Here is a 22433-nt window from a genome sequence, read left to right on the forward strand (position 1 = left end):
TCTAACCTACACACCTCCAAATAAATCTACAATGCATCCTTCTAATTAGTGTGTGTGTGTGTGTGTGTGTGTGTGTTTGTTTTTGCGTACATTAATGCCACAGCTGAGCTGCACTGCTAAAAAGTGCATATTTAAAGCATGCAGTGTACAATCTCCATAGCCAAGCAACAGTACTAGTATTTGTTGTAATAGAGTACTAGTATTAGAATACAGTACTAGAGTTGTTATTTAGCGAATACATACGGATGACTGGATGCAGGCAGTCAGAATACCGACACTGGCATCCCAGTAGGGAATCCTTATCTTTCCCCTGCCCAGCCAACCCTAACCCTCCATCCACACAGCCTAACCTTACCCCCCATCTCTCTGCAGCATAGCCCTAACCATCCCTGCTAGTGCCTAACCTTCTATCCCACAGCCTAAACCTAACCTACCCGTAGACTAAGCCTTGCACCCCTGATAGTTCCCAAACCCATCCCCTACTGTGGTCTAACACGAACCCATTCTGCATGCTTGTGTTCATGATGCTGGCAGTTAAAGATTCAGACGTCAGCATCATCATTGATGTCTGGTTTGCCTCCCGATCTTCTGGCCTCAAGTTGGGCTGACGACGTTGGTATTCTGACTGCTGGCATCTTGTCCGCTGGGATGTTAATCCATAATTTAAAGTTATATGACACTGTTTTACAATGACTTCTTTCCATTAACCCCTTCCCGACATTTGACGTACATTTACGTCATGGCCGGGATGTACTTCCCGACACATGGCATAAATGTACGTCATGACTTTAAACTGTCACTGCGTCTCGAGACGCAGTGACAGAGGGACGATGTCTGCTGTCCCTGACAGCAGACATGTCCCTGCATGCCCAGGGGGGGCTGCGATGCCGCCCCCCCGTCGGCGATCGTTTTCCTGTGTTACCAGCGAATCAGACGCTCGGTAACACAGTTGTCAATCACCGCCGGGCGTCAGGGGGCATGAGGGGGTCATCGGTGACGATGACACCTCACCCCACCCTCACCCCACCTGCCCCCAAGGCTGTGATTGGTCCGTGGGACCCACGGACCAATCACAGCCAAGGCGCGACATTTAAACTAACGGTGACTGCGCTGCAGACGCCATTCCGGTCTGGAATAGCGTGCAGAGCGGTCACCGTGCCTATCTGCCGTGATACTGACCTGATCCTTGCTAATACTTACCTGATCCTTGCAAATACCTTACCTGATTACCTGATCACTGCTTGTAGCGTGCTGGACGCTTCCTGGATCTGACTTCTTGGGACTTCCTGCTGCTGCTGCAGTGTGATAGAGAGATAGAGAAATAGAGAGAGAGATAGAGAGAGATAGAGAGATAGTGACAGAGAGAGCTATATTTTGTGTCTGCTACCGCCCCTTTTTGGGGGTGCAGGGGTTTTTTATATATAAATAACTGTCAGTGCTGCTGCTGCAGTGTCATAGAGTGATAGATAGTGATAGATAGTGATAGATAGTGATAGATAGTGATAGATAGTGATAGATAGTGATAGATAGTGAGAGATAGTGAGAGATAGTGAGAGATAGTGATAGATAGTGATAGATAGTGAGAGATAGAGAGATTTGTGTCTGCTACCCCCCCTTTTTGGGGGTGCAGGTTTTTTTTTTATATATATAACTCAGTGCTGCTGCTGCAGTGTCATAGATTGATAGATAGTGATAGATAGTGAGAGATAGAGAGAGATAGTGACAGAGAGTGATAGAGAGTGTATATTTTGTGTCTGCTACCCCCCCTTTTTGGGGGTGCAGGTTTTTTTTATACATATAACTGTCAGTGCTGCTGCTGCAGTGTCCTAGAGTGATAGATAGTGATAGATAGTGATAGATAGTGAGAGATAGAGAGAGATAGAGAGAGATAGTGATAGAGAGTGTATATTTTGTGTCTGCTACCCCCCCTTTTGTGCTGATCAGTATATCTGTGCTGATCAGCAACTTTTTGGGGGCGCAGGGTTTTTTTTTTTTTATATATATACCTGTCAGTTGCTGCCAGTTGCACTGTCAGTTGCACCAAAGGTTGTGCACCTGCTGCCCCTCACTGGTAATCAGTGTTGCATCACTGATCACCTTTTTTTTTTTTGAGGCTGCTGTGGGGTCTTTTTTTAATTTTTTTTTTACACACACTGTGATTTTGTGGGTGTCCTGTGGCCACTGTGCGCTGATCAGTGACGTACATCACTGATCAGCTTTTTCGGCACAGGGTTGATCTATTATTTTTTTTTTTTATCAAATTCCTGTTGCCTTTGAGCGCTGTTCAGTGACGGACGTTACTGACCAACATCTGTGCTCAATTTTTGGCGCAGGAGCTTTTTTTTTTTTTTTTTTAACCCCTTCAATTTTTTTTTTTTTTTTAATTGGGATCAAATTCCTGTATAAAGTATTTTTTTTTTTCTGCACTACATACACACTACACACTACATACCCCCCGGGTTGAAATAAAGTTTGTACCCCCCCCTACACTATACACGTGTTGAAACATTTCACTACCAGTAACACAAAAATAAAAATGGCATCCCAAATGTCATCCCAAATGTCATCCCAAATGTCATCCCAGTCATCCAGAAGAATGTATTCAGCGGAGGAGGCATATGCCATGCTTGCCTCTGATTCTGACACAGCCAGTGAGGCAAGCGGGGAATTTGAAGGATTCATCTTAAGCTCCTCTTCCTCCTCTAGTGATGAGGGACCCCCTCAAAGACGCCCCCGTAGAGCAGCTGAGACCCCCCCCCCCCAATAATTGATCTCGTATGGACCCCACCACCAGACAATTTTGAGCCCCAGGTTCCTGAGTTTTTGGCCATGCCAGGAATCCAATTTGATTCCACAGGTCTCAGAGAAATTGACTTTTTCAAATTATTTTTCTCTGATGATTTTATAAATTTAATTGTGGACCAAACTAATTTGTATGCCCAGCAGTTTATTGCTCAAAACCCCACGTCATCATTTGCTAGGTGGACCCCTGTAGATGCAGTAGAGATGATGACGTTTTGAAGTCTGGTGTTTCATATGGGCATAGTAAAAAAGCCAGAAATTAGGCAATATTCTGTACAGCACCCCATTTTACCGTATGGCCATGCCCCGGGCTCGATTTGAGACGATCCTTAAATTTTTGCATTACAACGATAATGCACAGTGCCCACCCAGAGATGATCCCACCTTTGACCGGCTATTCAAAGTCAGGCCGGTCATTGATCATTTCAGTGCCAAATTTGAAGAGATGTACATCCCAGATAAATTCATTTGCATAGACGAGTCCCTTATACATTTTAAAGGAAGGGTTAAATTCCGCCAGTACCTTCCCAGTAAGAGGGCAAGGTATGGCATAAAAATGTATAAGCTGTGTGAAAGCACCTCAGGGTACACTCACAGGTTTAGGGTATATGAAGGGAAGGATTCAAGAATTGAACCGCCAGAATGCCCCCCCTCCCTCGTAGGTGTTAGTGGAAAAATTGTCTGGGATTTAGTGCACCCCTTCCTGGATAAAGGTTATCACCTCTATGTGGATAACTTTTACACCAGCATCCCCCTGTTTAAGGCCCTTGGTTCAAGAGGTACAGCAGCTTGCGGTACTGTGCGCAAGAACCAAAGAGGCCTCCCAAAAACGCACATTGCCCAAGTAATGAGAAGGGGTGAAAGCAGGGGAATATGCACCGAAAATATGTTGTTGGTCAAATATAAGGACAAGAGGGATGTCCTTATACTGACAACAATTCACGGAGACAGTACCACCTCCGTCCCTGTACGAGGTACCAGTACCCACACCTCCAAACCCAATTGTATCCTGGATTACAATAGGTACATGGGCGGAGTGGATCTTTCAGATCAGGTACTGAAGCCGTACAGTGCCCTGCGGAAAACAAAAATCTGGTACAAGAAGCTGGCCGTGTATATCATCCAGATGGCACTGTATAATGCTTACGTGCTATTCCGTTCTACCAGCCAGAGGGGGACATTTATGCACTTTCAAGAGGAAGTCATAAAGGGCCTAGTATTTGGGAACCAGCAGGCAGAGGGCCCCAGTACTTCTAGTACTGGCCCCCGTATTGTACCAGGGCAGCATTTTCCTGATGAAATCCCCTCCACTGGAAAAAAGGGCAGGACACAAAAAAGGTGCAAAGTTTGCTATAAAAAGGGAATAAGAAAGCAAACTATTTTCCAGTGTGACACTTGCCCCGACAAGCCCGGCCTATGTATAAAGGAGTGTTTTAAAATATACCACACATCTATGGATTTTTAGGTTCATCATTTCACCGTGCTTCGGGGGTCTTGCTAATGCCACATAGCACCCACCATTCATTCCACCAGAATCTGAGCCGCAAAATCCAAAAATCACTCCTTCCCTTCTGAGTCCTGCCATGCACCCAACTGGTATTTTTTGGTCACATGTGAGGCATTGCCGTACTCGGGAGAAATTGGGGCACAGATTTTGGGGTGCTTTTTCTCCTTCATACCTTCTGAAAATGAAAAATTTTGAGCCAGAACTGCATTTTTGTGTAAAAAATTTAATTTTTCATTTTCACTGCCCAGTTGTATCAAAATTGGTGAAACCCCTGGGGGTTTGAAATGTACACTATACCCCTAGATGAATTCCCTGAGGGGTGTAGTTTGCAAAATGGGGTCACTTGTGGGGGGGTTCCACTGTATTGGTGCTTTGGGGGTCTTGCTAATGCGACATAGCACCCACCAACATTCCACCACCAAAAATCACTCCTTCCCTTCTGAGTCCTGCCATGCATCCAAATGGTATTTTTTGGTCACATGTGAGGCATTGCCGTACTCGGGAGAAATTGGGGCACAGATTTTGGGGTGCATTTTCTCCTTCATACCTTCTGAAAATGAAAAATTTTGAGCCAGAACTGCATTTTTGTGTAAAAAAAATGTAATTTTTCATTTTCACTGCCCAGTTGTATCAAAATTGGTGAAACCCCTGGGGGTTTGAAATGTACACTATACCCCTAGATGAATTCCCTGAGGGGTGTAATTTGCAAAATGGGGTCACTTGTGGGGGGGATCCACTGTATTGGTGCTTGGGGGGTCTTGCTAATGCAACATAGCACCCACCAACATTCCACCAGAATCTGAGCTGCAAAATCCAAAAATCACTCCTTCCTTTCTGAGTCCTGCCATGCACCCAAATGGTATTTTTTGGTCACATGTGAGGCATTGCCGTACTCGGGAGAAATTGGGGCACAGATTTTGGGGTGCTTTGTCTCCTTCATTCCTTGTGAAAATGAAAAATTTTGAGCCAGAACTGCATTTTTGTGTAAAAAATTTAATTTTGCATTTGCACAGCCCAGTTGTATCAAAATTGGTGAAACCCCTGGGGGTTTGAAATGTACACTATACCCCTAGATGAATTCCCTGAGGGGTGTAGTTTGCAAAATGGGGTCACTTGTGGGGGGGTTACACTGTATTGGTGCTTGGGGGGTCTTGCTAATGCGACATAGCACCCACCAAAATTCCACCAGAATCTGAGCTGCAAAATCCAAAAATCACTCCTTCCCTTCTGAGTCCTGCCATGCGCCCAAATGGTATTTTTTGGTCACATGTGAGGCATTGCCGTACTCGGGAGAAATTGGGGCACAGATTTTGGGGTGCTTTTTCTCCTTCATACCTTCTGAAAATGAAAAATTTTGAGCCAGAACTGCATTTTTGTGTAAAAAAATGTAATTTTTCATTTTCACTGCCCAGTTGTATCAAAATTGGTGAAACCCCTGGGGGTTTGAAATGTACACTATACCCCTAGATGAATCCCTGAGGGGTGTAGTTTGCAAAATGGGGTCACTTGTGGGGGGGTTCCACTGTATTGGTGCTTTGGGGGTCTTGCTAATGCGACATAGCACCCACCAACATTCCACCACCAAAAATCACTCCTTCCCTTCTGAGTCCTGCCATGCACCCAACTGGTATTTTTTGGTCACATATGAGGCATTGCCATACTCGGGAGAAATTGGGGCACAGATTTTGGGGTGCTTTGTCTCCTTCATTCCTTGTGAAAATGAAAAATTTTGAGCCAGAACTGCATTTTTGTGTAAAAAACTGTAATTTTTCATTTTCACTGCCCAGTTGTATCAAAATTGGTGAAACCCCTGGGGGTTTGAAATGTACACTATACCCCTAGATGAATTCCCTGAGGGGTGTAGTTTGCAAAATGGGGTCACTTGTGGGGGGGGTTCCACTGTATTGGTGCTTGGGGGGTCTTGCTAATGCAACATAGCACCCACCAACATTCCACCAGAATCTGAGCTGCAAAATCCAAAAATCACTCCTTCCTTTCTGAGTCCTGCCATGCACCCAAATGGTATTTTTTGGTCACATGTGAGGCATTGCCGTACTCGGGAGAAATTGGGGCACAGATTTTGGGGTGCTTTGTCTCCTTCATTCCTTGTGAAAATGAAAAATTTTGAGCCAGAACTGCATTTTTGTGTAAAAAATGTAATTTTGCATTTGCACAGCCCAGTTGTATCAAAATTGGTGAAACCCCTGGGGGTTTGAAATGTACACTATACCCCTAGATGAATTCCCTGAGGGGTGTAGTTTGCAAAATGGGGTCACTTGTGGGGGGGTTCCACTGTATTGGTGCTTGGGGGGGTCTTGCTAATGCGACATAGCACCCACCAAAATTCCACCAGAATCTGAGCTGCAAAATCCAAAAATCACTCCTTCCCTTCTGAGTCCTGCCATGCGCCCAAATGGTATTTTTTGGTCACATGTGAGGCATTGCCGTACTCGGGAGAAATTGGGGCACAGATTTTGGGGTGCTTTTTCTCCTTCATACCTTCTGAAAATGAAAAATTTTGAGCCAGAACTGCATTTTTGTGTAAAAAAATTTAATTTTTCATTTTCACTGCCCAGTTGTATCAAAATTGGTGAAACCCCTGGGGGTTTGAAATGTACACTATACCCCTAGATGAATTCCCTGAGGGGTGTAGTTTGCAAAATGGGGTCACTTGTGGGGGGGTTCCACTGTATTGGTGCTTTGGGGGTCTTGCTAATGCGACATAGCACCCACCAACATTCCACCACCAAAAATCACTCCTTCCCTTCTGAGTCCTGCCATGCGCCCAAATGGTATTTTTTGGTCACATGTGAGGCATTGCCGTACTCGGGAGAAATTGGGGCACAGATTTTGGGGTGCTTTTTCTCCTTCATACCTTCTGAAAATGAAAAATTTTGAGCCAGAACTGCATTTTTGTGTAAAAAATTTAATTTTTCATTTTCACTGCCCAGTTGTACCACAATTGGTGAAACCCCTGGGGGTTTGAAATGTACACTATACCCCTAGATGAATTCCCTGAGGGGTGTAGTTTGCAAAATGGGGTCACTTGTGGGGGGGTTCCTAAATTTTAGCATCTTATGGTGCCTAGAAACCTACATGGTGCCTAAAAAATAATCTCATAAAAAGGAGGCTCCAAAATCAAGTAGGTGCTCCTTCTATTATGAAGCCTGTGGTTTGGTCAACGTGCACACTAGGGCCACATATAGGATATTTATGAAAACAAAAGAATTGGGGGAATCAATTTTTAGTCACATTTCTCTAGTAAAATGTACTGTGTTCCTTAGAAAAATTTATTAAAATTGCAAATCTGCAAAAAAAACGAAATTTTGAAATTTCACCTACACTTTGTTTTAATTCCTGTGAAACACCTAAAGGGTTAACAAACTTCCAAAATGCTGTTTTGAATACTGTGAGGGGTGCAGTTTTTGAAATGGTATCATTTATGGGGGTGTCTCACATACAAGTCCCTCAAAGTCACATCAGAACTGAACTGGTCCCTAAAAAAATCAGTGTTTGAAATTTTCTTGAAAATTTGAGAATTTGCTATTCATATTGTAAGCCTCCTAGTGTCCAAAAAAATTAAAAGGATGTTGAAATTATGATGGAAACATAAAGTAGACATATGGTCTATGTTAGTTATTAACTATTTTGAGTGGTATGATTATTTGTCTCACAAGCAGAAAATTTAACATTTTGCAAATTGCAAAATTTTCCATTTTTTCACGACATTTTGGTATTTTTCACAAAAAAACACAGACTGTATCGACCCAAATTTACCACTAATTTGAAGTACAATGTGTCACGAAAAAACAATCTCAAAATCACTGGGATAAGTAAAAGCAAAAAAAAGTTATCCCCACTTAAGTGATACATGTCAGATTTGAAAAAAAGGGCTCTGTCAGGAACGCAAAAACTGGCTCTGTCAGGAAGGGGTTAAGTCAGTCACATTTCTGACCTGGTAGCGCTGTCTCAGACCACTATAAAGTTTAGTTTTTGCGAATTGAAAATATGTTGGTGCAATATTAGCTTATTCTAAACTGATCATGGAAGCTACACCTCCAGTACAGGTTGTTAGCTAAACACAAGGCTCATATCACTATGGGCTTTATTCAGATCTGAGCTCAGTACAAATTTGTTTGGAAAATGGGCAAAACCATGTGCACTGCAGGTGGGGAAGATGTAACATGTGCAGAGAGAGTTACATTTGGGTGGGGTGTCTTGAAACTGAAATCTAAATTTCAGTGTAAAAATAATGCAGCCAGTATTTACCCTGCACAGAAACAAAATAACTCACCCAAATCTAACTCTCTCTATACATGTTACATTTGCCCCACCTGCAGTGCACATGGTTTTGCCCATTATCCAAACAAATTTGTACTGACCTCAGATCTGAATAAGGCCCTATGTGTGATGCCATTCACAGAAGTAGAGCAGGGGTCCTCCAAACTATTTTGCTCTGGAACCCCATCAAACAATAACACTAATGACAGGACCCCAGCAAGTTACTGCAGAAGGTCATCTCATCACATGTATAGTCAGCAGGCAGTACATACATGGCAGCATTGTGGAGGCACAAAGTGATGGGAGGAATCTAAAATAACAGACAATTCAACAGATTTTTCAGACTCCTTTAATCACTGACTGAGCTTAGAAACGTCATCAGCCTGATGGTCAGCAACATGGAGTCACGACCCCATGCTGAGAAGGTCAGGATCCACTTTGGGATCAGGACCCACAGTTTGAGAACTGCTGAAGTAGAGTGAATTATGGAGCAATGGAAATATATTCTCCGGAGTGACAACCATTAGACATTTTGATGGATGAATCCCAGTTTGCAGAAAGTAGGAGCCATGCTCGTGGCAACCACCAAACTGAACAGGTTGGGGGAGGCAGAATACTGATTATTAGGGGCCCAATTCAGAACCACTTGCTTGGCTGCGAATTTGCAGCACGTGTTTATCGAATGACTGTACATGCGCACGGCCCCCCTACGAACAAAGCCAGAGATGCTGGCCATTCGCAAGTTGATTGACAGGCTCTGGACGTTTGGAGGTGGAACGCCAGCATTTATTGGGAGTGCCCTGGAATACACAGATGTTGCCCGGCCGTTTGGAGGAAGGGCCGCTGCTGTCATTCTCCTCCCCACAGTTGCTCATAGTAATGGGAGTTCTCCAAATTAAGTCGTATACCGTGACTTGCTCTATTTAACCATTTGTGCAGCTCGCTAAAGGGTAAATTTACCAAAGCTTCTAAAAATTAAAAGAGGTGATGTTGCCCAATCATATACCGTCTATCATTTCTCTATTACATCCTTGACAATGTCAGACTGAATCTGATTGGTTGCTATTGGCAACATCACCTCTTTTAATTTTTAGAAGCTTTAATAAATTTACTTCCAAGTCTCTCCAGTTACAGGCTTCTGTTTTGTCAAGTGATTAATAATTGTATGTGGTTTGCAGTGATTCAGGTCTCCTTGAAGAAACAAACGATCCTCCTTAGTTGCTCTTCAACTGATTTAACGAGCGGCTCTGATATTAGTGGTTCTAGCCCAGGAAACGCATTTGCATAGAAATTGCTTTTGTTTTGCACATGTGACACAGCAATGAGCTCACACACCAGTTATAGTGGAAGCCGATAACAAATCATGGCTGGCTTTCTTAAAAAGAAAAGGCATTTTAAATGCTAATAATGCAACCGTCTTTGTGCACATGACCACTAAGTCTAGTAAAAATGCAAAAAAAAAATATTGTGGATATTTAGAAATACTAAACCCTGCTGACACCTATAAATAATACCCCTTTTGCACCAAAAATCCCAGATCCGACCCGGCATTTGGATCAAGGATCCAAGCCGGGTCGGATTTGTCCAGGATTTACCCAATTTACACAGGCATCCATTCACCTCCTCCTCTGCCGCCACTGATGCTGTCTGCAGAGTATAGCAGATACCAGCGGAGGCTGTGTGTGCCCCCCCCCCCGTCCAACCTGCGGACGCTGTGGTTGGACATCCCCCATTCATTTAAACAGGAGCTGGGTCGGATGACCTGGCGTACCCGTTTACACCACCCTCTACCCAGGTCCTAGCCATGTTCTACCCAGGTCAGGACTTTGGTAGAAGTCTTGTGTAAAGGGACACGGCGATGACCCCGGGTTTTTCCGGCGGTGTAAAAGGGGTATATTCTTCACATTCTTACATAATGGTAAAACTAAAGGGTTGTGTGACCATTAATTCTGGCCATAGACCTAGGGGTTATATAACTAGAACATACAGTACTTGAGAAATGCCCCAGCTACCCAGGAGAGCAGGCCACCCTCCCACCTATTTCCCTTATGAAGGGAACAAGGCTTGATGAAGCTGTTTGCATTGTAAAGGGTCCGGCCCCCACAGCAGAGGTGGAGACATAAGGCCGGAGTGGCAGTGCCTTGTCCCCTTCAACTGTCCCCTTGACCTCCCCTCCGGGATCTCTTGAAGAGTAGGCAATAATGTTGGCAAGTATGAGTTTTATAATGGTCCGCTATGTACAATGGAATGACCATATCTATATAAGTAAACTAGATATGGTTAATGACATTTTGACGTCAAACAGGTCAAAGTTGTAACAAGTCTTTATTATATTTCTATCCCCATAGTCTGTCAACACTTTATAAATCAAAGTGGTCTGTATCTGGTGACATTTTAGCTATGTTTTATTGACCAGTAAAAATGAGAGAATGACTTTGTCCAATTTACAAAATAACCTTTCTAGACTTATTTGAGAACTCAGAGATAATAACCCTCTAGTAAAAGTCGTCTGACAACAGCAGGCTCTTGTGACATTGCGGAGCGGAGGGGATGCTACTTATAGGGCTCACCGTCAGATTGATGTTATTACTGTTTCACTCAATGCCTTTTTCTTGAAAGTGAATATGTAATGGCTGTTGTGTAATACTGTTGAAAAGCATATTTGTGTTGTGGTGCTGACCCTCCACCTCAGCTCCTCTGCAGCTTTCCCTTTATTCTCTCCAAAAGGATTACTTTTCAAAGGCAGAGGGCGTGGTGCTCTTGCAGGAATGATAGCATAAATTGGAGGTCAGTGTCATTCGTTGCAGAATGTAGCCAGTTCTGGACTTAAAGGTGGCAGTGGCAGTGCTATTGAGTGGCGCTATGCTATTACTGCACTTGTAACTTTTGTTGACATTGATGATTATATAATGGCAATGCATTTAATGGCTGTTAGAGGGACTTGAAAAATAGTCTGACATTGAATAGCGTACAGAGTAGGCCCTACACGGTAACTTTGTAGGTGCCCACACACGGTGCGATTCTCGCATGGGATTTGAACCTTTTAAGTCAAATTGCATCTAGTTCATATTGCACAGTTTATTTTGCCTTGTGCTGTGATGCGATGCATGCTCCCCTGTAGTTCATATCGCAAGGCAATGTAGTCTGTGCATGCAGGTATTTTTTTAGTACATCGCATCGTGTTTAGTTCAAATAGCACCCTGTGTAGGCAGTCGCATGTGATATGCACTTGACATCAGGGTTGCCGACTTTATAATTCTCCTCTCCGGGAGAAGCCGCTCAGGGTGACGTCACTAAGCCCCGCCCCCATGATGACAAACTGCAGAATTCACGGATCTCCGTGGAGGGGGCAGGGCTAAAATTACGCAATTGTGTCAGTTTAGCTCCGCTCCCTCCTCTGAGACCCGAGGATTGCCCACCCTTCCTGGGGGCCGGGAGGGGGTCCCGATTTTCGGGAGACTCCCGGCCATTCTGGGAGAGTCGGCAACCCTGCTTTACATATTGGAATTAAATAGTCCAAATCTTATGTATTTCAAATCTTAAGGTCACCACACAGGGTGACCACTTGCTGAGTGACATGCTTAAGCGCAATCGCTCAGCACACATCACTGCACACACGGGATGCCCACTGTAATCTGTGCAGAGTTGGGCTGTGCCTATTGTTTATAGGCAAAGCCCCGCGATCTAGGAGGATAGACAGTGCAAGCATGGTCTATCTGTGCAGGCAGCAGCGACATGTGGGACTACTCATTGTTCTCGCCCATATATTTTACTTTGTTTATACTCTACTTTATTTATGTAGGCCTTCAGTCTCTTCCATCAAATTATTAAGTAAAGTAATAAAACTTCTCACATATGTTCTCAAATTAGTTCTAATTTCCCGCTGGACCAGAGCAGATAAACCACGACTTCTCAGGGCAGAGGCGGATCTTCCACAAGGCAACCTAGGCACCTGCCTAGGGCCTGGCAAGTCCCAAGGGGCCCATAACGATATCCGGGCTGTCCAAAACATTCCCATTGGAGCATTGCGTCACTACTGTGAGATGTCATAAAATCACATGGACCTGCCCATACTCCCAAACTATACTTACCCCCTGTTGGGATTCGTTCCTAAGGGTGCGGGTGTTGGTATTCCAAATGCTGACACCCCAATTGCAGGTGATCACTTATGTATCCCTTATTATAAAGATCATATATTATGCTATGGAGTGCTGTCTGGATATTTTTTTAATCCACAGTTGTATTTCAGGACAGAAATGAGCAGAGTTGTGTGTTAATAGAATACAATGAGTCTAAATAGCGAGAAAGCCTCCAGGTATTGTAATCTGACCATGCATTAAAAGAACAAGCGCAGCAATTTAGATCAAGACCTGTGTTAAATATAAGTTATTTTAAAGAGTTCCCCTGGCCGAGGAACCATGGGGCTCTTTCTTCCTGTGTTTGTGGTCATTTCTTCAAGGCTGCAACTAGGAGAACATGGAATGGCTCACTACAAATATACCAAAAAGGCAGATTGGGTGACCTCGTGGGAACTGTTGGGCAGGAAGGAGTACTATGGCCAGGTCATAGAAAGGGGGGGGGGGGAATTGTGGAGTAGTTCTGGGAAATGTGAAACTTGTTCTTTTGCTGTAGATTAGCTGCCTGTGGGTGGAGCCTGTTTTTTGTAGACTTATGCTGACCACACATCAGACCAACTTTCCTCCAACCATACAACCAGTTGGTTGGATGGAATAAAAACCTGGTACTGGATAGGAGCCAATGTAATTTGTAATTAAGTCATTTGTTTCCCAAATCAGAAAATGGACTAAAAATGTCACTCTATGTACTGTAGTTGGACCTATTTGATTTAAACATTTTCACTGAATGTTTTTGTCCATTCTCCTGAGTTTTGAGCAAATTGCTTATTGGCGTTTGTCCCATACAGTACCAGATTTTCAGTCCAACCAACCAACTAGTTGGATGGATGGTTGGAGGAAAGTTGGTCTGATGTGTGGCCAGCATAAGATGGTTTTAAAAGTATATAGATGCCTGATTGGTTTTATTTTTGTATTGATTCAAGTGACCAGTGATCTCTGTAAGCTGTTTAGTCAGCAAGTAATGAGATTTCTGTGTGTTTGTCATGAAAGGGAAGGGAATACTCCATTACATTTAAAGGAAGAAAGGGGGGGATCCTACACTGTGTAAAAGTATATGTTTATATCGCACACTAATGCACCATCTGCCACAGATGCACAGTAACCTATCTTCAGAGCACTTTATACATATCCAGCTGTTTAAGTTTTTTTTTTTTTTAATTAGGAAGTAAGTAAAATCAAAATACATATTTGCTAAAAGAACTTCATGAAGAGTTTCATAAAGTCTAATGTAATTATGCCTTCACTATAGACAGTTTAAGATTTTCCATGTTGCTGGCAGGAGACAATGGCAGTTGCGAACCTGTGGGCAGACTGCTGGAACTTTTTTTTTATTTTTACTATGCTGATTTCCTTTCATGTGGAGCCAAGAGAAAGGCTGGAAGGAAAATGTAAACTCAGCAGATCTTCAAGGCCTGTTGCCTGATGAACCAGCACAGAGTGAAGTGGGCTGCTACATGTAGATCTGTGAGAGGCGCACGTCACAATGTACCAATGACTCAAACCATGGAAATTGGTTTCTGCTTAAAGCCATGTCACCATCTTCTTCTGCAGTTTTTTTTTTGCATGTCTGTGTAAGTTTATTTGATGCATATGTATATATGTTTAACATTAATGTGTAAAGAGGCTGCATTTTGTTTTACTTATGAGAAAATATAGACCGTTTGCCAAAACGTATAGGATAGTGTTCATTCTAGCACTCGCTATCTTTGAAAACCCATGCAGTTCCTCTTCCCTGCCTGGGGTGTCGCTGTCTGCTGTAGTTCTTCTAGCGCAGTGTGTTCTGTATATTAGCACTGATATGCAAACCAGACCTGTGCTAGTCACACCACAGCAGACAGCGACACCCCAGACAGGGAAGAGAATGAACACTATAAGACACCGTCTCTTCATAATCAATTCATGCAGCAGTAACAGCGCATCTTTATGTACAGTGGGGCAACAAAGTATTTGGACAGCCACCGATTGTGCAAGTTGGCGGACTTAAAAAGTCAGCCAGCCTGAGGAATCGCCAGATCTCTTGAGCTGGTGCTGAAAGACAGTAGCTCCATCTGACGGGTACGTGTGAGCGTCTCACACGCTGAGGCATCCCCGCCAGCACGGTGGCGGGAAGCAGATTCCCTGCCCATCACCGCTTCAGGGAGACGGGCAGGGTTAGTGGGGGCTGTGGGCCGCGACTGGGGAGCAGCGGGGAGACGGTGGATGCAGGAGCAGCTGAAATGAGAGCTGCTCCATCTGTAGCTACACTTCAACTGTGAGAGACAGAATGTGAAAAAAAGACACCTGTCCACACCCTCAAACAATCAGACTGCAACCTCTCCACCAAGGCCAAGACCAGAGAACAACTGTTGGTGCAATTATTATTTATTTATTTATTTATTAACAGTTTCTTATATAGCGCACAAATATTCCGCAGCGCTTTACAGAGTATAGTTGAACACTCACATCAGTCCCTGCCCCAGTGGAGCTTACAATCTATATTCCCTACCACATGTACACGCACACACAGACGTTCTAGGGTTCATTTTTGTTAGAAGCCAATTGACCTACCAGTATATTTTTGGATTGTGGGAGGAAACTGGAGTACCCGGAGGAAACCCATGCAAACACGGGGAGACTATACAAACTCCGCACACTTAGGGCCTGGTGGGGATCGAGCCCATGACCTCAGCGCTGTGAGACAGTAATGCTAGAAAAAGATCTCACCTTGTGTGGTATCAATGATCTTGAGAACGGTGAGGAATCAGCCCAGAACTACACGGGGGACCTAGTCAATTACTTCAAGAGATCTGGGACCACAGCACAAAGGTTATCGTTAGTAACACACCATGTCGTCATGGATTCAAATCCTGCAGCGCCCGAAAGGTCTCCCTGCTTAAGCCAGCACATGTCCAGGCCCGTCTAAAGTTTGCCAGTGGGAGAGTTTGCTACCCGCAGCTACTATCCAGCTACAAGGGGAAGGTGCTACCCGCTGCCGTTAACCAAATATGCTGTGGGAAGGGGAATGTGCTATCCGCAGCAGCTATCCAGTTGCTGACAGGGGTTAAAACTTGGATGTGCTATCCGCCACCAACCGTATACAGCTGAGAAACGCGGGGGCCGGCTACTTGCACCCACTATCCAGGACCAGCAGCATGGCTGCTAGCCAGCTCCAGTGGGGTGGTACCCATCGCTGCTAGCTAAATACACGGGGGAGGGGCGGGGGTGCTATCTGCGGCCAATATACATCTACAGGAGGGGTGCTTTATTCAGTATTGCCAGATCTGATGGACACAATGGCCCGTATTTAATGCGGCCGGTGAGGGGGTTAAATAGCTGGCATCGCTGAAAACAAGTGACCTTCGCTATTTAATCCCCACGGCAGCCGCTCACCCTTTTCAATGTTCCGAGGGAACCCTCGCTGTCAGATGGTGTGAGGATTCCCCCAAACAGCGAGGCTCGCGGCTAATGCAGGGAGCCCGCTGCATTTAGCTTCAAGCCTCGCTGTTTTAGCGGCCACACACACCGCTGTAAAAACCCAGAGACGTGGAAAAGGCGTGTGCAGGGGGGGGAGGGGGGGCAGTTCAATACTGACTGTACGAGCTGAGACAGCGAGCAGTCAGCACTATTCGCTGTCACAACTCGCAGAAGTCATTGAATATACCCCAATGTCAGAGTAGAGACTTCCTAATTAAATAAAAACCCAGGCACTAGCCGCTGACTCGGACACGTAGGCTCTGGCTGGTGGCATATTCTTGTTAGAATTAAGTGTGAAAGCTCAGCAGATCTAATTTTCTGGGGAGACATGCGAGGAGGATGTGTCCAGCATGCAGATAGCAGTGGTCTCATTTATTACAGACTCGGATTGTAGTTCACGTCTTAGCAGAGCTTCTGAAAGATTCTTTCAGAGCAGATCTCCTCTGTAAAGGAAACGTTCTATGCATCTCAGTGCTCCTATTCAGCACACTCTTTTTTTTGTATGCTGAAAAGGGCAAACTAGGAACAAGGGCATAGAAAGAGGTAGAAGCAGCTCTCAATAGACCAACCTGTGAACCGCCAAATGGATTTGGCTTCCCATGTCTCTCTTTATTAGACATGTACCAGTGAGCGGCTACAGAGCAAGGCAGAGGTTCTATGCCGGTTTTTCTGTTGGATAAGCATGTGACCGGTCACTAACACACATTAATACAACGTTTCAATTAGAATGTCACAGATAATGTTTCATCTTCCATAACCAGATGTCATATGCTACTTGCATATCAACTACTTTTTTCTGGTTGAAGGCCATTTATTTCCCTTACGTAACACAGAAATCTGTAATATAATATTCTTATGTAGGCCAATAGCAACACAGACTTTGTGGATGTTATTGCTGAAGTATGTAGCTCATTCATTTCATCAGTACGAGTAGTAAGTACACACAGCTGTTATATACAGCCTGGTTCCCTATGATTTACATTGAACATGTCCTTATTTTAGAGGGCTGCATTTCTGGATGCGGGTAAGTATGAATAGACGAGTAATAGTGCCCATTATATAATTGGGGTAATAAAGTGAGATGAGGATCATGGGAAATGTTCAGTTTGGCTGAAGGCCCCCAGTAACTGCCATCTGTATAGTACATGCAGCAGTGGAAGTGGTAGATCGTCTTTGAGCAGTATATGTGTGACTGCACCCACCGGTTTTCTATTCCCTTCTCCGGTCGTGTTCCATAAATACATCCATGTGTGCCCATAAAATAAATGATATCGCTGACTGCGGCTGTACTGCGTGTGATCCACTGCCACACCCAGAAATAAATGAATGCCAGCTAAGTATAATGTTAGAAGCAGTGCGTGTGAATGGTGTCTCTGTTAGAAAAACAGATCCAATACAAAAGGGGTTCATTCAGTATGGATCGCTAATGTGAGAATTCGCAGTAGCCTGTGAGGAGTAAGCAGCCGCCCAGATAGATTGAGTAACCGCCTCATGCAGAATTGCCAATGGATTGCTGGTCGGCATCCACACGCAAATGCATACGCAGGTCATAAACCATAAAGGCTTTTACTCGCTGTGCAAATGTGAGTAGGTCTCAACGGGCTGCCAATATTGTGCGACTGAGGCAGGCTGGAAGTGGTCACTACTGGCGTCACAGACCCTCCTCATTAATGCCTGGGCGCACCTGCCCTTTTTCCACCACACCCAGAAAACGGACGGTTTCCACCCCAAAACGCGATCCATAGGCATTTTCTGACGCTATACGCTATCATTTGATAATCGCTTGATTTTCTAATTCTCTATTTAGGGATTTCATGCTGATGTAGCCGCAGTATACTGTATTTATAACTATCAGGGAAGCAGTACTGGGTCTCTGGGCTCCTGACCTCTATACTGTGCACCTCTGATCTGTATTCTATTGCAGGACATGAATGTTTAGGGAGTGCTGTCACTAATCTGTTGGGGTATGAGTCATTAGGTTGCCCCTATTTAGGTCGACATGCATTGGGTTGACCACTGAAATAGGTCAACATTGCTGAGGCCGGAAGGTCAACACAAGCATTAGGTCGATAATGGAAAGGTCAACAGTCAAAAGGTCGACATTAATTTTTCATGTTTTTTTTTTTTTGGCCCGCATGAACCGTGTCGGCACACTATTTAATTTTCCCACCACGCCGTAGTGGATGGTAGGGCATGAAATACCACCCGTCGGCACATGTCGGCTAAGAAAAACTCATGGCACCCTTTTGACTGTTGACCTTCCCATTGTCGATCTAATGCTTGTGTCGATCTTCGGACCCTGTTGACATTCAGTGGTCGACCTAGTAACTGTATCTCATCTGTTGCCCTGTGGTAGCCGGTTACAGGTATATTGCTATATTTAGCTCCCATCTATTTACAGGTATATCGCTTCATCTAGCACATACAAACATACAGGAATATTTGACACATATACATGTACAGGTGTGTTGCTATATTTGACACATATACATGTACAGGTGTGTTGCTATATTTGACACATATACATGTACAGGTGTGTTGCTATATTTGACACATATACATGTACAGGTGTGTTGCTATATTTTGCACATCAGTTATTGCCGCAATGCTCATGGAACACACGGATATGTAAATGGTAGCTCAGTGACCCCTATGCAATATTTGTCCGTTCACACAAACATGGCTATAAATATGTTTGTCATATTAAAATATGTAGCAATCTGGTGTTCCACACCAGTAAATACTAAACCTGCAAGCTTCCAAATAATTCCTAGTTGAGCGGTTCTGCTATTAACAATTTGTTATGTAACAAAAGAATGGGTGTAGTGACTCACATTTTAAAGTAAGAATTTCCAATGAACATACTTCAGGATAGGTATTTCAGAATGAAAACCTCCCCTATACATACTACTACATGTCCGTCTGGGGCCACCATTCTCCTGAGCTGAGCTTCGAGTGATGTGTCTTGACACCTTCTCAGTCACTGTCATCTCTTGCCACCTTGTACAGCATTTTATTTGGCATTATGGACAATCCTAGCAATAAAGGTGTGACCAATTTAATAATCTTATCCAATCAGGCACTAGATCTATGTTTATAGTATTGCTCTCATTTGGTCTTGTGTGTATTTTTTTTTGTTGTTGTTGTTTTATTTATTTTTGTGCATTGTATGTTATTTGATTTAATGCAAGAAATTATAATTGTGCAGATAGCAATATTTCTTGGATAAGTTATCTTGATACGGCTACATCACACCATGAAACGGAAACCTCACAGAGTGACTGAGTGATGGATGGGGGTTTCGGTGTGCTTTGGGAAGCATGAAGTACAGTACATATGGTAATTGAGGAATGGAGGAGAACCACAGAGCTGTTGACATCTGCTAGGTTTGGAAGAAGGCTTTGTTAGACGCTGTAAAATTAATGAATATGGGAAGTTGCTATTATTATTTTCTTTCAAGTTACTGTTCCAGAGCAGATCTGTTATAGATTTTCTTTCATTAGAAAAAGGGTTTTCCTGTTAAAAGCTAGGAGTACAATTCTGTCTGTGATCTGATACATAAAATACCGTGGCCATGTTGTGGACATGTGGAAAGCAAATTCCAAGGTTTTTAGTAGCCAAGCTGGGATAACAATCCACACTTCATATTCTATGTTTATTGTAAGTGCTGTGCTCTTTACAATAGTGTGAAATGCTGCTTGTAAATGAGATGACTTTTTAACATCATCTGCTTTCTCATTGGTAAACACGCTCGCTGATTCTATAAGTTGTGCACAATTCTCCCTGCATGTAGATTAGGTTTGCCATGGGCGTGTTGATAGAAATGTGGCTAATTAGAGGTAAGCATATGCAGAAAGCCACATGACCTCAGCTGTATGTTCTGCGCCATGCACAGGGCTGGCGGTTCTGTCAGGCACTTTTAGCTGCCTCTGAATACAGAGGGAAAGGGCAGAATTGTGACGGCTATAGCTGCAGCTCTGAGAACCTACCTCTTTCCCTTATAATAACGGTTCTCAAATGAAATTTTACTTTAAGTGTTTTGTACTTATATTTTTTGTTCTGCCTGCAATCTCCAGTCCTATCCCAACCACAATACAATTTTATTTGGTACTTGTGTACTTTCACGGCTCCCATCGCATGCCATATGTAGTGGCATGCGATGCGATTTTACCGTGTTTTTATGCATTTTTTATAAAATCGCATGCGATCTGATGCGATGCGATGTCATTTTTCACAGAAATTATGGACATGAGTTGACATCATGTAAAATGCACCCCAAATGTCATTTTTCACACTGTACCACCCCCACTATCAACGCCAACCCGAAGCGTGGCGAGCGGCGGCGGTACGAGTCCTAGGACCTTTTCATACCCCCACTATCCACGTCGGTGTGGAGTTGAGAATAGAAAGTGTGGCGAGCGCAGCGAGCCACCGAACCCGAAGCGTGGCGAGCGGACGCGGATACCTTCACAGGTATCCGTGTCTCCTCGCGGGCTTCACAGGTATCAGTGTCCGCTCGCCACGCTTCGGGCTCGGTGGCTCGCTGCGCTCGCCACACTTTCTATTCTCAACTCCACGCCGAAGTGGATAGTGGGGGTATGAAAAGGTCGTAGGACGCGTACCGCCGCCGCTCGCCACACTTCGGGTTGGCGTTGATAGTGGGGGTGGTACAGTGTGAAAAATGACATTTGGGGTGCATTTTACATGATGTCAACTCATGTCCATAATTTCTGTGAAAACTGACATCGCATCGCATCAGATCGCATGCGATCTCATGCGATGCAATGCGATTTTTCTCTGTACAATGCACATCGTCGGAGCCGTGAAAGTACACAAGTACCTTTTATTTTTGTTAGAGCAGAGTTTACCAAACTCTGCCATTACAGTCCATGGGGGAAATTTACTAAAAAGGGAATAAGACTTCACACGTGATGTTGCTATGGGCAACCAATCAGATCCTGTCTACTATCTTCTAGAGCAGTGGTTCTCAACCTCGGTCCTCAAGGACCCACAACAGTGCACATTTTCCAAGTTACCCGGCAGGTAAACAGGTGCACTCATTATTCACTGACACATTTTAAAAGCTCACAGGTGGAGCTAATTATTTCACATTTGATTGTGTGTGGAGACCTGGAAAATGAGAGCCACTGTTCTAGAGGGTGCTAAATTAATAAGAAGTAGATTCTGATTGGTTGCCCATAGCAACATCACATGTAAAGTCTTAATCCCATTTTAGTAAAATTCCACTCCTGTTTTAAGGGTATCCAGGCTTCTAGGTACTTATTAAGTCACCCAGATTGCCTTAAAACCTGCACTGTAATGACGTGATCATGAAACTTTGTACTTGAATATAGCTTTACAAAGTGCAATTTGATAAATACTGTACATTGGCCACGAAGCAAAAGTGGAGCTTGGGTATTGTAGAGCAGGATCTTCGTACCGGAAAGCCGGAATATACTGTCAATATGAAGCTGTAAACATATGTGATTTTATTGCTAAATTTGGCAGAAGATAGATAGATAGATAGATAGATAGATAGATAGATAGGTAGATGTGTATGTTTTGCATTAAAGCATGATGTGAATTTGCAATATTTAAAATTATATTTTTGGGGTTTTATTTTTACATTAAAGTTTTATTATATATTTTTTTCTTCCAGGGTGTACCTCAGTTACCGTGTGCCAAAGCTTTATACAACTACGAAGGGAAAGAGCCTGGGGATCTAAAATTTAACAAGGGCGATATCATCGTGCTTCGCCGTCAGGTTGACGAGAATTGGTACCACGGAGAAATCAACGGAGTCCACGGCTTCTTCCCAACCAACTTTGTGCAGATTATCAAGCCTTTACCTCAACCTCCGCCTCAATGCAAAGCACTTTATGACTTTGAAGTGAAAGACAAGGAAGCTGACAAGGACTGCTTGCCCTTTTCAAAGGTAGGAACCAAATAGAAAACTTGTCTGGAGGGATTAGTAATGCTTCAGCTGATGAAACCCGGCCAATTAACGCATAGCCGGATTATAGTCATTTGTGATACTTCTAGAATTCCGCTTCTACAGGTTTCCATTCAAAGAACTCTAGAGATTATGTACATTATATATTTCTCCTATAATCTATTTATAAAAAGAAAATGTGTCTCTCATACAACATATAAAAAGTCAAAGTGAATAAATGTATCAAGTTTTAATTTAAAAATATATATTTCCAGTATTCCAATATAAATTGATATGGAATCTATACATTTTCCACTTTTGT

The 22433-nt window shown here is 43.6% G+C and overlaps 1 protein-coding gene across 2 annotated transcripts in view; it reads left to right on the forward strand.

The window, feature by feature from the left end:
• The window catches only part of SH3RF1 (SH3 domain containing ring finger 1), a 139005-nt gene that overhangs the window by 63681 nt on the left and 52891 nt on the right, over positions 1-22433 (forward strand). For both annotated transcript variants that reach the window (XM_083171020.1, XM_083171029.1), the window contains exon 3: positions 21839-22114. In XM_083171020.1, the coding sequence (XP_083027146.1) occupies positions 21839-22114 (276 nt within the window). The remainder of the gene's footprint in view (positions 1-21838; positions 22115-22433) is intronic.

Source organism: Crinia signifera, chromosome 1 (assembly GCF_055691185.1).
Source record: "Crinia signifera chromosome 1, ASM5569118v1, whole genome shotgun sequence".
In the NCBI taxonomy this organism is placed as follows: domain Eukaryota; kingdom Metazoa; phylum Chordata; class Amphibia; order Anura; family Myobatrachidae; genus Crinia; species Crinia signifera.